General features: G+C 35.9%; 1 protein-coding gene across 1 annotated transcript in view; it reads left to right on the top strand.

Moving 5' to 3' along the window:
- Positions 1 to 15,478, top strand: part of LOC131773028 (fibrillin-2-like) — a 39,964-nt gene that overhangs the window by 2,380 nt on the left and 22,106 nt on the right. Inside the window, exons 5-25 of the mRNA XM_066172876.1 lie at positions 1,976 to 2,089; positions 2,366 to 2,479; positions 3,120 to 3,500; positions 4,038 to 4,148; positions 4,642 to 4,755; positions 5,054 to 5,434; positions 5,764 to 5,874; positions 6,372 to 6,485; positions 7,410 to 7,523; positions 8,154 to 8,267; positions 8,554 to 8,667; positions 9,005 to 9,118; positions 9,813 to 9,935; positions 10,443 to 10,556; positions 11,208 to 11,321; positions 11,598 to 11,711; positions 12,252 to 12,632; positions 13,164 to 13,274; positions 13,769 to 13,882; positions 14,180 to 14,560; positions 14,914 to 15,024. Of these exons, the coding sequence (XP_066028973.1) occupies positions 1,976 to 2,089; positions 2,366 to 2,479; positions 3,120 to 3,500; positions 4,038 to 4,148; positions 4,642 to 4,755; positions 5,054 to 5,434; positions 5,764 to 5,874; positions 6,372 to 6,485; positions 7,410 to 7,523; positions 8,154 to 8,267; positions 8,554 to 8,667; positions 9,005 to 9,118; positions 9,813 to 9,935; positions 10,443 to 10,556; positions 11,208 to 11,321; positions 11,598 to 11,711; positions 12,252 to 12,632; positions 13,164 to 13,274; positions 13,769 to 13,882; positions 14,180 to 14,560; positions 14,914 to 15,024 (3,459 nt within the window). The remainder of the gene's footprint in view (positions 1 to 1,975; positions 2,090 to 2,365; positions 2,480 to 3,119; positions 3,501 to 4,037; positions 4,149 to 4,641; positions 4,756 to 5,053; positions 5,435 to 5,763; positions 5,875 to 6,371; positions 6,486 to 7,409; positions 7,524 to 8,153; positions 8,268 to 8,553; positions 8,668 to 9,004; positions 9,119 to 9,812; positions 9,936 to 10,442; positions 10,557 to 11,207; positions 11,322 to 11,597; positions 11,712 to 12,251; positions 12,633 to 13,163; positions 13,275 to 13,768; positions 13,883 to 14,179; positions 14,561 to 14,913; positions 15,025 to 15,478) is intronic.

The following is a 15,478-nucleotide window of genomic DNA, read 5'->3' as shown; positions in this document are numbered from 1 at the left end:
ATACTTACTTTGCAACCTCAGAAGTAGTAAAGGGTGTTTACTTTCAGCACTGCTCTAGACATTGGGCAAAGGATGTGGTAGGGGACTTGTTCTTCTAAATTATGTCATTGCCTTAAGGACTGATTACTTAAAACATTTGATAATGTCACAGTTAAAAAAAATGCGCTTTTTTGGTTTCTCTATTGTATGAAACAAATAGATTCTGCGTCCGCGGGTCTGTCTAGTAAAGTAACAAATAACAAATACGTCACAATGTGGCTAGAACAATAGTGACACATAATAGCTGAACCTTGTTTTTTATTGTTTCCACATTTAGATACCATCCGTGATCTATAACAGACGCACGCTAGCATTGAATCTATTTGTCAACTAAATTTATGATAAAGTTCGGATATAACGCGCGCTGTCATTAGTTGAAACAGCGTGCTCTATCAGAGTACAGAACCGAGAGAAAGAGAGCTAAAGCCATCACGCCGTCTGCCAAACCGTACTATGCCGACCATTTCCTGGACTTCCTTCTAGCTTTTTTTCATTCATTGAAAGTGAAATATCGGAACAAGCAAGCCAGAAAATTGCAACAGAAGAACCAAACAAAGGTTTATAAGCTACCAACCGCCGTAATTGATGTTATTATAACGTGAAATTTGGAAAGGACAGAGCGAATTATGAAGCTTTTTACGTTCAGTTTGATTGCAAGCTTGCGTACGGTAATAAAATCAAACACAGCTAACATTCGTGTAGTATAGCTAGTTTCGTGTTCAAAAACAAAACACAACGAAATAGAAATGATGAAAAGTATAGCCAAACTGGCATAACTGTTAAATTTCAAACTTAAAATGACGGTGTAAGAACGAATGTTATCGTAGTGAATCGCGGCTAGCTCATCACGGCGATCTCCGGTCATAACATTGAAGCAAGCCTCAGAAATTACATCGGCCGCCCTTCGAGTGAACAACTAAGAGCTTGCTCTGATATCCTTACAGATGCGTTGAGTGGAAGGCCACATCAGTCACAGCAGCTGAGTTTTACAGTGCTGTCATCCCGAGCAATCTCTATGTTCCTGTGAATTCGGCTGTCGTTCATTCATAAAACACACGCCTAGAGCAGTTTGTTTTCTAATTGTCATTTGAAAAAACTCGCGTGTTTTTTGTACTTCAATTCGGCCGAATTTCTCTGGACATCTCTCTTTCAGATTCTGTATTAGAGACTAAAAAACTTTAGGCAAAAAAAGAGACTTTAGACCTGCCAAACTACTTCATTTAAACTATTGCAGATTGTAAACTTTGATGGTTTGACATTTTTGACAGCTTTAGTCTTGTTCAACCAATCAGATTATTTGAACCATTCTAACAACAATTCAGATTGACTTTTTGTAGCGTGCTTTAGGAGAGTATAAGCATGCTGACGACGGTGTTGTTCTCTCTGAAATAAAGTTTTTTTTTTTTAATTTAAAAGTACTAGGTGGGTAATTTAACGGATTCTTTCTTATAAAACAAATAGAGAAGCCTCGACTGTGCACTGTTCTGTTGTAAAGTACTTAGGAAGTGGGGAGAAACACGAGACATAGTCAAATGTTTCTTCCCACTTTTCTTTGTGCCAGCCTCTCTTACGTGATTTACAACAGAACAGAGCATGGTCAAGGCTTCACTATGTGTTAAAGAAAAGTGATCTCTGATTATATATACAGATGTGGACGGGTGCGTTGGATCTCCTTGTAAAAACGGTGCTCTATGGCAATATTCCCCGCAGTTACGAATGCAGTTGGGAATTAAGATTTACAAGCAAAAATTGTGAAATAACTTTGAGTTTTCGTGGAATCGAGAGATAACCTTATCAGTAGCCTCTCATAGATATTTTTGTGATTCCCCTATATTAAATTCTAGGCCAAAAAAAGGTAAAATATTGTAATTTATAGCAAGAGGTACTTTTTATTTTAATCAAGAAAATTTATATCAATTTGTACTTTCATATTTAGATATTAACGAGTGTGCTGGGTCTCCTTGTAAAAACGGCGCTAAATGTCTAAATATTCCGGGGAGATACCTGTGCAGTTGTAAATCAGGTTTTACAGGAAGGAACTGCGACACAGGTTAGCAAGCCCGCTCTCTTATTTATATATTGTTATGTTATATAACAATATAATGTTAATAATGTTTATGTTAACAACATAACATAAAATAGTGTAAGAGAATTTGGACAAGGAAACGTTTACAGTCATTGTGATCCGATTGTGACAATTTACTGAAAGAGGAAAATTAGCCTTTAGTCACCTCGAACTAAAAACCATTGATACTTAATAAAACAAAATAAGGCATGAGGCTGTCTCTGAATCATATATGTAACACTCATCGTTTTCAATTTTTAGATATCAACGAATGTCTTACGAGGCCTTGCTGCAATGGCGGGACTTGCGAGAACATAGCGGGAAGCTACAGATGCAAATGTAAATCAGGATATCTAGGAAAACACTGCGAGATCGGTTTGTATTGTTCATTTGAGTGTAGACCTCCCGGTTCTTCATAAAACTCATCTTTATTTGACGTCTCTTAAGAGTCATTTGACATCTGCGTCGGGGTCGTCTTCGTTAAGTGTAAATGAATAAAGGGGTAAGGTCTAGAGAAACTGTGATGCTGCGTTAGTGGGGGAGTATAACAAGACAATTTTTGTTTTATCAACTGAGTTAATGATGTAAACTGACCGCCGTAAAGAGTTTCAAAGCTGATGTTAGCCCTTCATCAGAGCTCTGATGTAGGGCTAATGCTTGGAAATGTCAGCTTTGACCAATTAACATTATTAGCTCAGTTAATGAAATCAAAAATTACATTAAGTATAATGTGGTTGAGATGAAAGTTATAAAGCGTAATTTCGTTGTGTTACGCCTGACCTAATAAAAAAAATTTTCCTTGTTTTATCCTTTTTTCTGTTGGCCTGATCTCATTTAATGTTTTGTGACTTAGACGACGTCACTGTTCGTTATTACAAAACGCTTAAATCCCCTAGAGATTGAGTTTCTGCTATACTTGCAAAATGTAGAAAGTCTGGTGTAAGCAATTTACAGTTTTGAGATATGGAATGTTTTCGGACTTTTATGTGCAGTTGTTCAATCTGTTTTTTTGTAGTATTTGATGAATGCAGACACTACGAAGTCCTCAACGACAGAGAGCGCGCTGCAGGGCGTCACAGGGGTAACATCCTTAAGTGTGACCAGAGAGATCTTGTTACCCCTAAATGGTACAGGTTTACCGGAGCAGCTGGTGCTCAAATGCCAACGGCATGTGTTCCGAAACACTACTGCGGAACTCGTGCACCAGGATGGTTGAGTGGCTCACATCCAACAAGAGTCGGGCAGGTTGTGAACGGGAAGGTGTGTTTCCATTGGGGCTCCAACTGTTGCAACTGGAATGTTGCTATTCAAATAAAGAAATGCAACGGGTTTTACGTTTACAAACTTTCGAGGACGCCTGTATGTTGGCTGAGATACTGTGGAAATGCCGGCTTTGGTGAGTTGGGAATCGCCTATTTTTCTTTCTTTCTTTGTATGGAAAGTAGGATCACCGAATTCACTCTACGATTTTGAGCTTTCCGGAAAGATATACGCTGAATATGCTACATTTAAACCACGTGGATAGTGTTAATGTCAGGTTAACGGTTGTCATTTAATGTTATTTGTCACGAATGAAACCGAGAGAGTAAAAAAAATCTTTGGGAATGCAGGGTTTTTTTTAAGTCTATAGTTTTATTCAACTTTCTTTTGTAGTAGTGTAACAGGACAGAGATATTTGATTGTGTCATGAGGGAGGCTTTTGCCCTTTAGATGACATGAGAGGTTACGAAAATAGGCTTCATACTGCATAGAAGTACAATATTTGTACGTTTCTATGTTTCTAATTGGGTTAACGCCTCGGCGTTGTTATGTATATGATCGTTGCTTTCTTTTAATCTTCATTAATCTCAGTATTATCATTTTGAATAGTATCAGTATTATCAATCCGATCGTAAATAGTATGGGTATTATTTTTCATTACAAATTCTTCAAGACCCGTGCAAAGCTAGTAAGCCTTGTCAAAATGGCGCCAGTTGTGTCAACCAGAATGAAGGCTACACTTGCCTCTGCAAGCCTGGGTACCAAGGAAAGAACTGCGAGCAAGGTGAGGTATCTAGGAGGACATCCTTAAAAATCATTGAATCTAAAACTAAAAAGTAAAATGGTGTCGCGTATTCTTTGTCAAACTTACTGCAATTGACTGCCGGTCAGGTTGGTCGGAAAAGAATGGAAAACTACCCCACGTGAACAAAAAAATAATGTACCCTTTCAAATAATAACTGACATAAGGACATTAAAAGGAATTCATTTTATTCAAAATTCCAAATTTATAGTTTTGTATATCTGATCATGAACATATTAAACCGGATAATAATAATGATAAAGGAATTGAAGACAGTCCTTTCGTGAATGTACAAAAGGCGAAAAAACAAGCCTATAAAATTGAGGCTGGCAAGGTTCTTACTGTTTTGATACTATTACGTACAGATTTACATACAGAAATAAGGCTATCAGAATGGTAGCAACAATGTTGATAGTAATAAATGATTACAATAATGATAAAAACAAAATCAAATGTATGTTCGGTTTGTCTTTAGATGTTAACGAATGTGTCACGAAACCTTGCCGTAACAGTGGAACTTGTGAGAATTTACAGGGTAGCTACAGATGCAAATGCAAAGCAGGATTTCTTGGCAAGCACTGCGAGATAGGTTTGTATGCTTGCCATTTGTTTTTTTCCTTTAGCGCTCATGTTGCTGTTTTCTTTGTTTTTGTTGTTGTTACCGTTTTTCTTTCAAGTTTTTGCCTGTAAATAATTGAAATAACTGTTACGGCTTTTATGATATTAACTTTTCTGTTGAGCAGTTTCCTTACTGTTTATTTGTATTTCAGTTTAGAGAAAAAAGTGTTCATAAGTGTTTATGGTATTCTCTGAATCAAATATAGTGTCTTAACTGGCGCGAGATGCACATCGGGAGAATGCTGTAATCTTTTTATCTTATATTGCAGTTTTCGATAATTGCAAATATTATGAAGTTCTAAGTGACGGAGAGCGGGCTGCAGGGCGTCACAGGGGCAATATCCTTAAGTGTGACCAGAAGGACCTTGTAACTCCCAAATGGTACAGGTTTGCAGGTGCAGCTGGTGTGCAAATGCCAACGGCTTGTGTTCCAAAACATTACTGCGGAACTCATGCGCCAGGATGGTTTAGTGGCTCACATCCAACAAGAGTCGGGCAGGTTGTGAACGGGAAGGTGTGTTTCCACTGGGGTTCCAGTTGTTGCAACTGGAATGCAGCCATTCAAATAAAGAAATGCAACGGTTTTTACGTGTACAAGCTTTCGAGGACACCAGGATGTTGGCTGAGGTATTGCGGAAACGCAGGGTTTGGTAAGTCTATAGTTTTATTCAACTTTTTTTTGTAATACAGTGACAGGATAGAGCTAGGTGGTTCTGTCGTGTTGGAGGCTTTTGGCTTCTGAATAAAAAGAAATTTTTTTTTTTTGAAAAGAGGGTAGCAATGTTTTTAATGTGCATTTCTGTATGTTTCTATTATTATTATTATTCTTATTATTATTATATTATTAATATTATAATATTATTATTATTATTCTCTCTTCATAAACATTGCTATCAACATCTTAAAAACTATTGCTATTCTGATCATAAATACTTTTATCATAACTGGTACTATTACTTTTCAACACAAATTCTCTTAGACCCGTGCAAAGCTAGCAAGCCTTGTCAAAATGGCGCCACCTGTGTCAACCAGAATGGTGGGTACACTTGCCTCTGCAAGTCAGGGTACCAAGGAAAGAACTGCGAGCAAGGTGAAGTATCTAGGGGAAAAACCCTAGAAATCATTGGATCTAAAACTAGATAGAAAAAAGTTGGGCGCAAATATTTTGTTACCTGAACTTACTGTAATTGACTGCTGGTGTTTATAGGAAAAGACTGGAAAACTACCCTACATAAACAAACAAAGAAAAATAGGGAACCTTGTCAAATAATAACTGACATAAGGACATCAAAAGAAGTTCATTTCATCAAAAACTCCAAATATAGAGTTTTGCATATCTGATCATAGACATATTAAAGCAGATAATAATGAAGGAATTGAGAACGTAATCGTTCCGGGTGAAAAAGCAAGCCTGATAAAATTGAGGTTGGCATGGTTCTTACTGTTTTGATACTGCTATGTACATATTTATATGCAGAAATAAAGCTATCAGAATAGTAATGATAATGATAAAAGCAATAAATAATAATAATGATAATGATAATAATAATGAAAGAAACAAAACAAATATGTTTGGTTTGCCTTCAGATGTTAACGAATGTGTCGCAAAACCTTGCCGTAACGGTGGAACTTGTGAGAATTCAAAGGGTAGCTACAGATGCAAATGCAAAGCGGGCTTTCTTGGAAAGCACTGCGAGATAGGTTTGTATGCCTGCCATTCTTTTTTCTTTAGTGTTGTCGTTGCTGTTTTCTTGGTTATTGTTGTTATTGTTACCATTTTTATCGCAAGCTTTTGACTGTAAATTTTAAGTTATCCCTTTTACGACATTGACTATGTTATAACATAACACTATTGCACTACCTTTCTACAATCTATCTATCCATTTAGAATTATGAACTTTTTGCAATATCTCTGGAAGGAGTTGATTTTATTAATTTTGCATTTAGAAACATATTTGATAAGTGTCCTGGATTGTTTTGAGGAAAAAATTAACGTGGAGTTACTTTTGAATTTCTAGACGATCTGAAATTCTTGCTGCATCCAAATTAAGATCACGATATTATCCGTGGGCTATTTGCTCCTTATTTTGAAATTACTTGCCACACAAATGATACTTACTTTGCAATCTCAGCAATATAAATGGAGGCTTACTACTATCAGCACTGCTCTAGACACTGGGCGAAGCCATAAAATGATGTGGTGGGGTGGGCGAGTTCTTTTAAATTATCTCATTGCCTTAAGGACCGATTAATTACAATATTAAGTCATATTTGGAATGATTAAAAAAAAATTTGCAGTTTTTTGCTTCTCTATTGTATAAAACAAATAGATTCTGTGTCCGATGGTCTGTATATCACTAAGTAACAAGAACGTCGCAATGTGGTTCATTTCTCTTACTAGAACCTTTTTCCTTAAAAAGCGCCGTTAAAATTTGTACTTCCGTTATCTTGTATTGATTGTACCGTTCTTAAATGATAGTCATGTGAACTTCGATAATACACTGTGTGTTCCTTGCAGAAAATCGGAAAGAGGTCTTGAATAGTTGCTATTAAATCTCTGAAACTAGAAAGTCCTCCATTGCCTTTATCTGAAATTAGTTATTTGGTTTCTCATTCTATATACAGATATAGACGAGTGTGCTAAGTCTCCGTGTCAAAACGATGCCTTGTGTCAAAACCTTCCTGGAAGTTACCGATGCAAGTGTAAATCCGGATACACTGGACGAAACTGTGAAATAGGTGAGCTTTGTTAGACTTAAAAGTTTCATTAGGAACAGTAACTTTCATCTTGCCTTCATTTGAACTTTTTTAATCGCTTCATCACCAAGATATCGCCTTTTCTTTGAAGCAGCTCGTTGCATTTTCAGTTCGTTGACCTAAATACCGTTTCATAATATTTAATTGGGTACCATAATTATTGTTCATCAACTTTCATCCCCTAATAAATATTTTTTTGGTTGCCTTATATTTAATTCTATCGCAAAAAATAACAAATAAATAATCATAATTTATAAGAAGAAAGTTCAATTCCACTATTTTTCTCCATTCTATCCATTTAGAATTATGAACTTTTGAAAACATCTCTGAAAGGAGTTAATTTTATTAATTTTGCATTTGGAAACGTATTTAATCAGTGTCCTGGATTGTTTTGAAAAAAAAAGGATCCTACAAGTCTAAAGTGAAGTTATTGTTGTATTTCTAGACGATATGTCCTTCTAGTTGCATCCAAATAAGGATCGTAATATTTTCATGTTTAACAAAATTTTATTACTAATAGTTTTATCCATTGGCTAAAGGCAAACGAAAGGAAACGGTGGTTTTAAATATAATCGCGTCTAAAGTTCTTTTGACTTTAAATTTGTTATCTAGATATCAATGAATGTGCTAAGTCCCCTTGTAAGAACGGTGCTACTTGTCAAAATCTCCCTGGATGTTACCGATGCACGTGTAAATCTGGATATACAGACAGGAACTGTCAGACAGGTAAGCTGCCTTGTAAAATTAATATTCATCTTTTGGCGACATAGGTGAGGTTCATTTCTCTTACTGGATCATACTCTAAAAAGCGTCAATAAATGTTGTTTCATCATCTTGTATTGATTGGACGGTTCTAATATGATAATCATGTGAACTTTGACAAAGGACTGTGTGCTCCTTGTAGAAAACTCGGAACAAAGTCTTGAATAGTCGCTCTGATATCGTTGCAACTAGAAAGTCCTCCATTGCCTTTATCTGAAATTAGTTATTTGGTTTCTCATTCTATATACAGATATAGACGAGTGTGCTGAATCTCTGTGTCAAAACAATGCCTTGTGTCAAAACCTTCCTGGAAGTTACCGATGCAAGTGTAAATCCGGGTATACTGGACGAAACTGTGAAAAAGGTGAACTTTGTTAGCCATAAAAGTTTCATTAGGAACAGTAAATTTCATCTTGCCTTCACTTAATTTTTTTAAAATCGCTTCATAACCAAGATATCGCCTTTTCTTAGAAGCACCTCGTTGCATTTTGCAGTTCGTTGACCTAATTACTGTTTGATGATATTTAATTGAGTACCATTATTATTGTTCATGGGCTTCAACCCCTTAAAAACATTTTTGTGATTTCCCTATATTTACTCCTATAGCAAAAAAAAAACAAATTAATAATAATAACTTCTAAGAAGAAATGATTTTAACTCCTTGCAAGAAAAGTTATATTAATTTGTACTTTTTTATTTAGATATTAACGAGTGTGCTGTATCTCCTTGTAAAAACGGCGCTACATGTCGAAATTTGCCCGGGAGTTACCTGTGCATTTGTAAAGCAGGTTTTACAGGAAGGAACTGCAACACAGGTCAGTTAGCCTACTCTTTTTTAATTCCAATAGCTTTCTACAATCTACCTATCCATTTAGAACTATGAAACTTTTAGCAGTTTCTCTGGAAGGAGTTAATTACATTATTTTTGCTTTTGTGGACCTGTTTAGTGAGTGTCCTGGATTATTTTTAAAAAAATATATATTCAATATATTATAATATATAAGAAGAGGTACTTTTTACTTTATGCAACAAAAGTTGTATTAATTTGTACTCTTTAATTTCGTTGTTAACGAATGTGCTTGATCTCCTCGTAAAAACGGCGCTCAATGTTTTAATATTCCCGGGAGTTATTCATGCAGTTGTAAAGCAGGTTTTTATAGTAAGGAACTGCTTCCACTACCTTTCTACAATCTATCTATTCATTTAAATTTTTTAACAACTTCTAGCAGTATCTCTGGAAGGAGATAATTTCATCAATTTTGTATTTGAAAACGTATTTAATAGGTGTCCTGGATTGTTTTGAAAAAAAAAAAGTGTGCTACAAGTCTAACGTGAGGTTATTATTAAATTCCATGACGATATGTACTTCTCGTTGCATCCAGACTAAGATCAAAATATTTACATGTTACACCACTTTTATTTCTTTTATTTCTCCATTGGAGAATGCAAACGAAAGGAAATGCTAGTTTTAAATATTATTGCTGTTTAAGTTCTTTTGACTTTTAATTTGTTATCTAGATATCAATGAGTGTGCTAAATCCCCTTGTAAGAACGGTGCTACTTGTCAAAATCTCCCTGGATGTTACCGATGCGCGTGTAAGTCTGGATATACTGGACGAAACTGTGAAACTGGTGAGCTTTGTAAGGCTTAAAATTACATTAGGAACAGTAGCTTTAATCTTGCCTTCATTTGAAATTTTTTAATTATTTCATTACCAAGATATCGCCTTTCCTGAGAAGCACTTCGCTGCATTTTGCAATTCGTTGACCTAAATACCGTTTTCGAATATTCAACTGAGTACCATTATTATTTTTAATTTAGGTGTATTTCGCGATGTACTCTTCAATGAATGCCACATCACATTTAAATACTACTAGAATTGCTACTTTAAACGTCCATGGTCTAGATTAAGGGCCCCGTTGAAGACAGTTTTGGCGAGTTCGGACCCCTCTTTAAAAATCATCACTAGAAAATGAATATCATTATAATTGTATGCCAACGGAATTATTATTCCCGCTGTCACTTTATCATTATTATTATTATTATTGTTATCATTATTATAAGTTATCATTATTACTATTATTATAATTGTTATCATTATTATCCGCGTTGTTACGAACTTATGATTTCTTCTTCAGATATTGATGAATGTGTTGGATCTCCCTGCAAAAATGGTGCTACTTGTCAAAATATTCCCGGAAGTCACAAATGTAACTGTAAACCCGGATTTACAGGCAGAGACTGCGAAAAAGGTGAACTTAACCAAAATGATTCTTCATACTTGTTACACAAATGATACTTCGCAACCTCAGTAGTAGTAAAGTAGGCTTACTACCCTCAGTACTACTCTAAACATTAGGCGAAGCCATGTAAAGGTCTGGTAGGGGGGCGTGTTCTTCTAAATTTTCATTGCCTTAAGGACGGATTACTAACAAAATTTATTAGTATCTGGAAATAATAGATAAAAATTGCAATTTTTTGCTTCTCTCTATTATATAAAACAAATGCATTCTGTGTCCGAGGTTCTCTATGGTACGAAATAAAAAGTATGTCGGAATGTGGTAATAACATTACCTATGTTAAAGAAAAGTGATCTCTGATTATATATACAGATGTGGACGGGTGCGTTGGATCTCCTTGTGAAAACGGTGCTCTATGGCAATATTCCCCGCAGTTACGAATGCAGTTGTGAATTTAGATTTTACAGGCAAAAATTGTGAAATAACTTTGAGTTTTCGTGGACTCGAGAGATAACCTTATCAGTAGCCTCTCATAGATATTTTTGTGATTCCCCTTTATTAAATTCTATCGCCAAAAAAAGGTAAAATATTGTAATTTATAGCAAGAGGTACTTTTTACTTTAATCAAGAAAATTTATTATCAATTTATACTTTCATATTTAGATATTAACGAGTGTGCTGGATCTCCTTGTAAAAACGGCGCTAAATGTCTAAATATTCCGGGGAGATACCTGTGCAGTTGTAAATCAGGTTTTACAGGAAGGAACTGCGACACAGGTTAGCAAGCCCGCTCTCTTATTTATATATTGTTATGTTATATAACAATATAATGTTAATAATGTTTATGTTAACAACATAACATAAAATAGTGTAAGAGAATTTGGACAAGGAAACGTTTACAGTCATTGTGATCCGATTGTGATAATTTACTGAAAGAGGAAAATTGGCCTTTAGTCACCTCGAACTAAAAACCATTTATACTTAATAAAACAAAATAAGGCATGAGACTGTCTCTGAATCATATATGTAACACTCATCGTTTTCAATTTTTAGATATCAATGAATGTCTTACGAGGCCTTGCCGCAATGGCGGGACTTGCGAGAACATAGCGGGAAGCTACAGATGCAAATGTAAATCAGGATATCTAGGAAAACACTGCGAGATCGGTTTGTATTGTTCATTTGAGTGTAGACCTCCCGGTTTTTCATAAAACTCATCTTTATTTGACGTCTCTTAAGAGTCATTTGACATCTGCGTCGGGGTCGTCTTCGTTAAGTGTAAATGAATAAAGGGCTAAGGTCTAGAGAAACTGTGATGCTGCGTTAGTGGGGGAGTATAACAAGACAATTTTTGTTTTATCAACTGAGTTAATGATGTAAACTGACCGCCGTAAAGAGTTTCAAAGCTGATGTTAACCCTTCATCAGAGCTCTGATGTAGGGCTAATGCTTGGAAATGTCAGCTTTGACCAATTAACATTATTAGCTCAGTTAATGAAATCAAAAATTACATTAAGTATAATGTGGTTGAGATGAATGTTATAAAGCGTAATTTCGTTGTGTTACGCCAAAAAGCTTAAATCCCCTAGAGATTGAGTTTCTGCTATACTTGCAAAATGTAGAAAGTCTGGTGTAAGCAATTTACAGTTTTGAGATATGGAATGTTTTCGGACTTTTATGTGCAGTTGTTCAATCTGTTTTTTTGTAGTATTTGATGAATGCAGACACTACGAAGTCCTCAACGACAGAGAGCGCGCTGCAGGGCGTCACAGGGGTAACATCCTTAAGTGTGACCAGAGAGATCTTGTTACCCCTAAATGGTACAGGTTTACCGGAGCAGCTGGTGCTCAAATGCCAACGGCATGTGTTCCGAAACACTACTGCGGAACTCGTGCACCAGGATGGTTGAGTGGCTCACATCCAACAAGAGTCGGGCAGGTTGTGAACGGGAAGGTGTGTTTCCATTGGGGCTCCAACTGTTGCAACTGGAATGCTGCTATTCAAATAAAGAAATGCAACGGGTTTTACGTTTACAAACTTTCGAGGACGCCTGTATGTTGGCTGAGATACTGTGGAAATGCCGGCTTTGGTGAGTTGGGAATCGCCTATTTTTCTTTCTTTCTTTGTATGGAAAGTAGGATCACCGAATTCACTCTACGATTTTGAGCTTTCCGGAAAGATATACGCTGAATATGCTACATTTAATCCACGTGGATAGTGTTAACGGTTGTCATTTAATGTTATTTGTCACGAATGAAACCGAGAGAGGATAAAAAATCTTCGGGAATGCAGGGTTTTTTTAAGTCTATAGTTTTATTCAACTTTCTTTTGTAGTAGTGTTACAGGACAGAGATATGTGATTGTGTCATGAGGGAGGCTTTTGCCCTTTAGATGACATGAGAGGTTACGAAAATAGGCTTCATACTGCATAGAAGTACAATATTTGTACGTTTCTATGTTTCTAATTGGGTTAACGCCTCGGCGTTGTTATGTATATGATCGTTGCTTTCTTTTAATCTTCATTAATCTCAGTATTATCATTTTGAATATAACTAGTATCAGTATTATCAATCCGATCGTAAATAGTATGGGTATTATTTTTCATTACAAATTCTTCAAGACCCGTGCAAAGCTAGTAAGCCTTGTCAAAATGGCGCCAGTTGTGTCAACCAGAATGAAGGCTACACTTGCCTCTGCAAGCCTGGGTACCAAGGAAAGAACTGCGAGCAAGGTGAGGTATCTAGGAGGACATCCTTAAAAATCATTGAATCTAAAACTAAAAAGTAAAATGGTGTCGCGTATTCTTTGTCAAACTTACTGCAATTGACTGCCGGTCAGGTTGGTCGGAAAAGAATGGAAAACTACCCCACGTGAACAAAAAAATAATGTACCCTTTCAAATAATAACTGACATAAGGACATTAAAAGGAATTCATTTTATTCAAAATTCCAAATTTATAGTTTTGTATATCTGATCATGAACATATTAAACTGGATAATAATAATGATAAAGGAATTGAAGACATAGTCCTTTCGTGAATGTACAAAAGGCGAAAAAACAAGCCTATAAAATTGAGGCTGGCAAGGTTCTTACTGTTTTGATACTATTATGTACAGATTTACATACAGAAAAAAGGCTATCAGAATGGTAGCAACAATGTTGATAGTAATAAATGATTACAATAATGATAAAACAAAATCAAATGTATGTTCGGTTTGTCTTTAGATGTTAACGAATGTGTCACGAAACCTTGCCATAACAGTGGAACTTGTGAGAATTTACAGGGTAGCTACAGATGCAAATGCAAAGCAGGATTTCTTGGCAAGCACTGCGAGATAGGTTTGTATGCTTGCCATTTGTTTTTTTCCTTTAGCGCTCATGTTGCTGTTTCTTTGTTGTTGTTGTTGTTACCGTTTTTCTTTCAAGTTTTTGCCTGTAAATAATTGAAATAACTGTTACGGCTTTTATGATATTGACTTTTCTGTTGAGCAGTTTCCTTACTGTTTATTTGTATTTCAGTTTAGAGAAAAAAGTATTCTAAAGTGTTTATGGTATTCTCTGAATCAAATATAATGTCTTAACTGGCGCGAGATGCACATCGGGAGAATGCTGTAATCTTTTTATCTTATATTGCAGTTTTCGATAATTGCAAACATTATGAAGTTCTAAGTGACAGAGAGCGGGCTGCAGGGCGTCACAGGGGCAATATCCTTAAGTGTGACCAGAAGGACCTTGTAACTCCCAAATGGTACAGGTTTGCAGGTGCAGCTGGTGTGCAAATGCCAACGGCTTGTGTTCCAAAACATTACTGCGGAACTCATGCGCCAGGATGGTTAAGTGGCTCACATCCAACAAGAGTCGGGCAGGTTGTGAACGGGAAGGTGTGTTTCCACTGGGGTTCCAGTTGTTGCAACTGGAATGCAGCCATTCAAATAAAGAAATGCAACGGTTTTTACGTGTACAAGCTTTCGAGGACACCAGGATGTTGGCTGAGGTATTGCGGAAACGCAGGGTTTGGTAAGTCTATAGTTTTATTCAACTTTTTTTTGTAATACAGTGACAGGATAGAGCTAGGTGGTTCTGTCGTGTTGGAGGCTTTTGGCTTCTGAATAAAAAGAAATTTTTTTTTTTTTTGAAAAGAGGGTAGCAATGTTTTTAATGTGCATTTCTGTATGTTTCTATTATTATAACAAAACTGTGGCATTTATAATAAGGCTCCGAAATGGTTATTAAGGTGATTATTGTTTTCTTTCTCTCTTCATTAACATTGCTATCAACATCTTAAAAACTATTGCTATTGAATAATCATTCTGATCATAAATACTTTTATCATAACTGGTACTATTACTTTTCAACACAAATTCTCTTAGACCCGTGCAAAGCTAGCAAGCCTTGTCAAAATGGCGCCACCTGTGTCAACCAGAATGGTGGGTACACTTGCCTCTGCAAGTCAGGGTACCAAGGAAAGATCTGCGAGCAAGGTGAAGTATCTAGGGGAAAAACCCTAGAAATCATTGGATCTAAAACTAGATAGAAAAAAGTTGGGCGCAAATATTTTGTTACCTGAACTTACTGTAATTGACTGCCGGTGTTTATAGGAAAAGACTGGAAAACTACCCTACATAAACAAACAAAGAAAGAAAGGAACCTTGTCAAATAATAACTGACATAAGGACATCAAAAGAAGTTCATTTCATCAAAAACTCCAAATATAGAGTTTTGCATATCTGATCATAGACATATTAAAGAAGATAATAATGAACGAATTGAGAACGTAATCGTTCCGGGTGAAAAAGCAAGCCTGATAAAATTGAGGTTGGCATGGTTCTTACTGTTTTGATACTGCTATGTACATATTAATATACAGAAATAAAGCTGTCAGAATAGTAATGATAATGATAAAAGCAATAAATAATAATAATGATAATGATAATA

The sequence above is a fragment of the Pocillopora verrucosa genome, chromosome 10, assembly GCF_036669915.1.
Source record: "Pocillopora verrucosa isolate sample1 chromosome 10, ASM3666991v2, whole genome shotgun sequence".
NCBI lineage: Eukaryota > Metazoa > Cnidaria > Anthozoa > Scleractinia > Pocilloporidae > Pocillopora > Pocillopora verrucosa.
Note: the sequence above shows the minus strand (reverse complement) of the source record. Positions and strands in the feature narration are given on the sequence as shown.